The following is a 5,588-nucleotide window of genomic DNA, read 5'->3' on the forward strand; positions in this document are numbered from 1 at the left end:
CTGATAGGAATCCAGGTGAACGTAATAGAGAGGACAATACAGGTGAATGCAAGTTATTGGTAACTACTGGTTCTTGAGTTGTGTAGTGTATACATGAGCATTCATACATAATGACATAATGTTTCATAATGTGCATGCATTCCCCATGATCTTTTATTTACAATTAGTATATTACATTAAAATGTAAATATAGAGACATAAAGCTTGAATACTCAATAATTTCATATTTAAAAATAAAATACAGTCATTTTTAAAAGCTTGGAAGATAACATATAGTTATATGATTTATTCGTTGTTTTATCATAAAATTTTTTGTTTTGAATCTCATAACAAACCTAGAATATTTTAGGGACAGATACTAATTTAAGAAAGTTTCGTGAGGGAGGCCAAGAGAAGCTGGGCGGCTTATTCAAAGTCATCAGTTTGGTTAATGATGGGTCAGGGCCTCTAATTTAGAGCTTAAGCTTCCAAATTCTGTGCTGTTCCCAACAACCCAGACTCACACCAAAAGGGAGTATTGGGAAGAGGGCTCAAAATACTGAAAATAGAAATGTTCTCACAGGGGAAATGCTGTCAACAGGAAACTGTCTACCAAGAAGGGGAAAAGGAGGGCGTGGTTTTCAGGGGCTGTGTGAATAATTTTCATTGTTGCACGTGTGTTAAAACTCTTTATCACAAACCTTAACCACCAGAGAGGATCCTTTCTTTTTTCCTAAAACACGAAGTTGCTTAGTTTCAAAATTCATTCCCTGCTACGATGACTCTCAACACACTATGAAGACAGCAGATGTAGTAGCTCCCTCTCCACTTCACAAAGGGAAGACAAAGCCAAAGAGAAGCAACCTACCTTTGTCACTGTCAAACCAGCCAGTGTCTCCCTAATCTTCTCACTGCTGCCTGCATGTCCTGGTTCCTCAGGGTATAGATCATGGGATTGAGCATGGGGGTCATGACTGTGTGGCCGATGGACACAACTTTGTCCATAGGGAATGGGGTGAAGGGCCGGGCGTAGAGGTAAATGCTTGGAACAAAGATCATGGACACCACAATGATGTGGGTGGTGCAGGTGGAAGCTGCCTTCCTTCTTGCCTCCCCTGGATGTGACCTCAGCATCACCAGGATGAACAAGTAGGAGATCAGGAGGAGGAAGAACAAGATGACATCCAGCAGCCCACTGTTGGAGATCATGAGGAACTCCAGGAGGGAGGTGTCAGTGCAGGCAAGTCTCAGTACTTGGGGAACATCACAGTAGAAGTTATCCAAAGTGTTGGGGCCACAGAAGGGCAGTGGGAGCATCAGAGCCAGCTGGACAATGGAGTGGACAAAGCCTCCCACCCAGGCGGCCACCACCAGCCCCACACAGAGCTGACTGTTCATGATGGTGACATAGTGGAGGGGCCGGGAGATGGCAATGAGGCGGTCAAAGGCCAGCACTGAGAGGAAGAAGACCATGGCACCTCCCAAAAAGTGGAAGAAGAAGATCTGGCCCATGCAGCCCTGGTAGGAGATGGTTTTCTTCTCAGAGAGGAGGTCCACTAGCATTTTGGGTGCAGTGACTGAAGAGAAACAGAGGTCTAGCACAGCCAGGTTTCGGAGCAGAAAGTACATGGGTGTGTGGAGCTGGGAATCAGAGGTCACTGTGATGATGATAAGGATGTTTCCCATAACAGTGGTGATGTAGACAAACAGGAACATTAAAAACAGGAAACGCTGGACCTCCCGAGTCTGCGAGAGCCCCAGGAAGACAAAATCTGATGCCCATGTGAGGTTCCCTTGTTCCATGGTGTTTTCTCCATTCTCCTAAAGAAAATGAACCACAGACACAGATCCATGAAGTCACTACTTTCCCTTTCAGGGTTCAGGGGCTCAGAACCAAGCTTTTGGGCCCATATGATGAGCATCCTATGTGTAGACTATGATACTAGGTGCCGTCCTGTCTCTGGGGAGTTTACAGGTGGGTGCTGGGATACACATTCCTGAAGTCTTAACGTCATCCAGAAATATATGCAACCTGCCTTTCAAAGATTCATATAGTGGTGGGAAGACACTTGGAGTCAGATACATCTGAAGTCAAATTTTAGGTCTTTTGTTTCATTGTGATTTGACCATGAGTAACTTACTTAATCTTTCTGGGCCTCAGTTTTCACATTTGTAAGGTAGAAATAAAAATACCTGCTTTATAGAATTTTCTGAGGGCTTAAGTAGAACGATAGATAAAAAGTTCCTAAAACGGTGCATGGAATAATCAATGGCAATTACTCACCTCTGTGAATTCTCTTAATCTAAAGATACCCTCTCTTCCAGTCTCCACTAAGATTCTTTGCCAATTGTTTTTCACATGACATTTAACACATCATCATGTTAATGGATTTTCCTGTGTCTATTTTTTCCCTCCACAATTCAACTATTAAGTCCAGAGGCTATATCTGGATCTCACAATTTATTTGCACCCTGCAGTACCCATTCTTAATGATAGTCAACCTTAAAAAGCACGTGGTGTTGACTGCTGGGTGGGTGAATAGCTATCGGGTGTACAAATTCAGCACAAGGAAGACACTGGATGCAGCTGGATGCCTGAGACATCCAGTAGTTCTCCTGCCCATCACAGTGGGCAGCCCCTTATGAGTGAGGCATATGTGGTGTGTATGCTGAGACAAGAGGGAGAAAAGGGAGGGAGAGTCATTGGATTGAGAAACAGATGATGAATATTGTATTAAGGGGACTCAGCTTCTGAATGAAACAGGAATTTTACAAGATGTTACTGAATATAAGGGTGGGAGACAAAGGAAGTTGTTGAAAGAAAACAAATAGAAATAGACAAAGGAATAAAGGGAGATGAAGAAATAGAGCAAGTGAAGGTAGGGGAAGTGGAAAAGTGCTGGGGAGATGGAGAAAATGGGACTAAAGGGACAGAAGAAGATGGAGGAGCTGGGCGAGGTGGCTCATGCCTGTAGTCCCAGAACTTTGGGAGGCTGAGGCGGGGGGATCACTTGAAGTTAGAAGTTTGAGACCAGCCTGGTCAACATGGTGAAACTCTGTCTCTACTAAAAATACAAAAAAAAATTAGCTGGGCATGGCGGCACACACCTGTAATCTCGGCTACTTGGGAGGCTGAGGCGAATCGCTTGAAGCTGGGAGTTGGAGATTGCTGTGAGTAGAGATCATGCCACTGCAATCCAGCCTGGGCGACAGGGTGAGACTCTGTCTCAAACAAACAAACAAACAAAAACAAACAAACAAACAAAAAAAAAAAAAAGGAAAGAAAAGAAGAAGATGGAGGGTGACAGGGTAGGGGGTCAGTGGTCTCCTCCCTCCCCCTGCCCTGTCTCAATCTCTCCTACCCTCTCTTACCTGGCCTATTGCAATCTATTATCCACAGTGTTAGAGGTTGTTCTAATCTTATTCTGCTCCTTCAGTTTACTTCCACTCCAGGACACCTTCTACACAGCTGTCCATGAGACCTCTCTGACTCAAACGTGGTCATAGTCCTCCTAGTTATAATATTTGATTGGCTCACAGCTTAAAACTCAAACTCTCAGAAGCCACCTAAATTGCTTTGTGGACAAACTCAGGGTGGAAGAACATACCTACATATGTGCATGCAACTCTCTCTCAGCATTTCATACAAGACTGTAAAATATAGCCTCCCTATACCTTTCTAATCAGTATCACTGTAACCTAGGAATCGACTGCTGTTCAAAGAATTCATAGCTTCTGTGTAGGCAGTATATTTCATTATTTTCATATCTTTGGTAATAAATCCTGTTTCCTGAAATGCCTTTTGCTACCTTCTCAACCTAGAGGCAGTAAGAGAAATATCACTTTCCCTTTGACTCCTCCCCCCATTTCTCTCATGCAGAATTAATTCCTCATTTCTCTGTGTTCCAATAGCATTTGATAAATACCTCCATTATAGCATTTATCATTTTTTCTATTGCTCCATTTAACTAGATTGCAAATTAAATAACTTAGTAAGCCCAGAGTCTATGACAGCATCTCTGATTTAGCACTTGCTCAGAAATGTTCACCAACTTAATATATTAGCAGGTAAATGTGACTTTGTTTTATATGACGATGTTGAGAATCTTGTGATTTTCCTCATCCTTGATATCCTTTGCTGTGAGCATCCTCCCTCTAAGTCTCATAGGGAAAATTCTGTGCTTTGTTGTTTTCATATGTAACCAGAGGCATCTGTTTTCAACATCACATTCCCCCTGCAGTTTTTCTTGAGTCTCTGCTGATCCTTTAGACTTACTACCATCAGGTCTATGTCACTTGTTTATTACTCCCACCCTCTAGCAGGTGTTGCAAGATCTTTCTTACAGCTGATCCATGTGCAGCTGAGGAAACACTGGTCTCTCACCTCCCTTTAGCCCAGAATGGCGCTTCAGCCTATATCTTCTTGGAGATCCTTTGCTTCAGCCTCACAGTTTCCTAGCCCCTGCCTTTACTTCATGTATAATACCATGAGTGAGACCCCAGGGGAAGGGGGAATATCCTTGGGGAGAAACTATTGGGCAGGGCTCAGGAAGCTGAGCTGTGCTGATTATCACTGGGGCCAAGGGAGCAATGGGAGTTGTTAAAAAGTTTCTAAATGTCTCAAAAGCACACACTCTTTGAGAGGTCTTCCTTGGGGGGCCCAAAGTACCAAGCACATTGAAAATTTTAGAGATTTGAGGAATGGATAATATTCAGGCCAAGATCCAAAAGGACAAGAGGGTCTTCAAAAAAAGGGAGACTCTGAAAGTTTTAGAAGAACCTATTTCTTAGACCAGTGACTCTTACCCTTGAGAGAATTACCTGAAGGCCTTGTTAAAAGGCAGACTTGTGTTCCCAGCCCAGAATTTCTCATTCAGTACATCAATGGTAAGATCAAGAATCTGCATTTGTAACAAGTTCTCGAATAATGCTGATGCATCTGTTCCAGGGACCAGACATTGAGAACCAATGACTTGCTCATCAGCACAATGGACAGTTCTCTTTCGTGGTGTCATTAAGGTAACTGGTTTGATTTCTTCTCCTTTTAAACTGAGTTGATGTTTACATAGGCAATGTCATGGATGGGAAAATGTTTGTATACTAAAATGAAAACTTAATTACCCCATAAATCTTGTTCTTCATCTTGTCAACCATGCCCTCAGAGTTGATTCACTACCCATATCAATCATACTCACACCATCTACAAAGTGCTTGCATTCTTCACATGTCAATTATTACTCCCTTTAATACAAGGATTGGCACAAGAAACCCATATATTTTCTAATTATAAGAAATTGATTAAAAATTGGAATTAACCAACATTGTAACCTTGATGTGCTATAAAATCTGTGTGATTTCTTACAGCTCTCTGATCCACATGAGGTTCTCAGGTTGATCTGAATTCTTTCATTGCAAATGTTTATACTTGGCAAAATAAAGAATCTGCCTCTGGGGATAAGAGCACGATGTGAAGTTCTTATACATGCAAGAGACGTCAATTTTTTAAAAACCCAAATTCTTCCCATTATTTGGAGCTTTAGTCCACTTTAAAATTGAGCTACTCAGAAAAGTAGTCTAGATTGATGGTGGGAATGGTCAGGCCTTGTTAA

The 5,588-nt window shown here is 42.2% G+C and overlaps 1 protein-coding gene across 1 annotated transcript; it reads right to left on the reverse strand.

The window, feature by feature from the left end:
- Window positions 1-412: 412 nt before the first annotated feature.
- Window positions 413-3,010, reverse strand: LOC101009049 (olfactory receptor 4D2). The gene has a single exon (XM_021928484.2). It carries the CDS (start codon window positions 1,780-1,782, stop codon window positions 859-861), a length of 924 nt encoding a protein of 307 aa, XP_021784176.2. The 5' UTR covers window positions 1,783-3,010; the 3' UTR covers window positions 413-858.
- Window positions 3,011-5,588: the final 2,578 nt, after the last annotated feature.

The sequence above is a fragment of the Papio anubis genome, chromosome 17 (assembly GCF_008728515.1).
Source record: "Papio anubis isolate 15944 chromosome 17, Panubis1.0, whole genome shotgun sequence".
Classification (NCBI taxonomy): domain Eukaryota; kingdom Metazoa; phylum Chordata; class Mammalia; order Primates; family Cercopithecidae; genus Papio; species Papio anubis.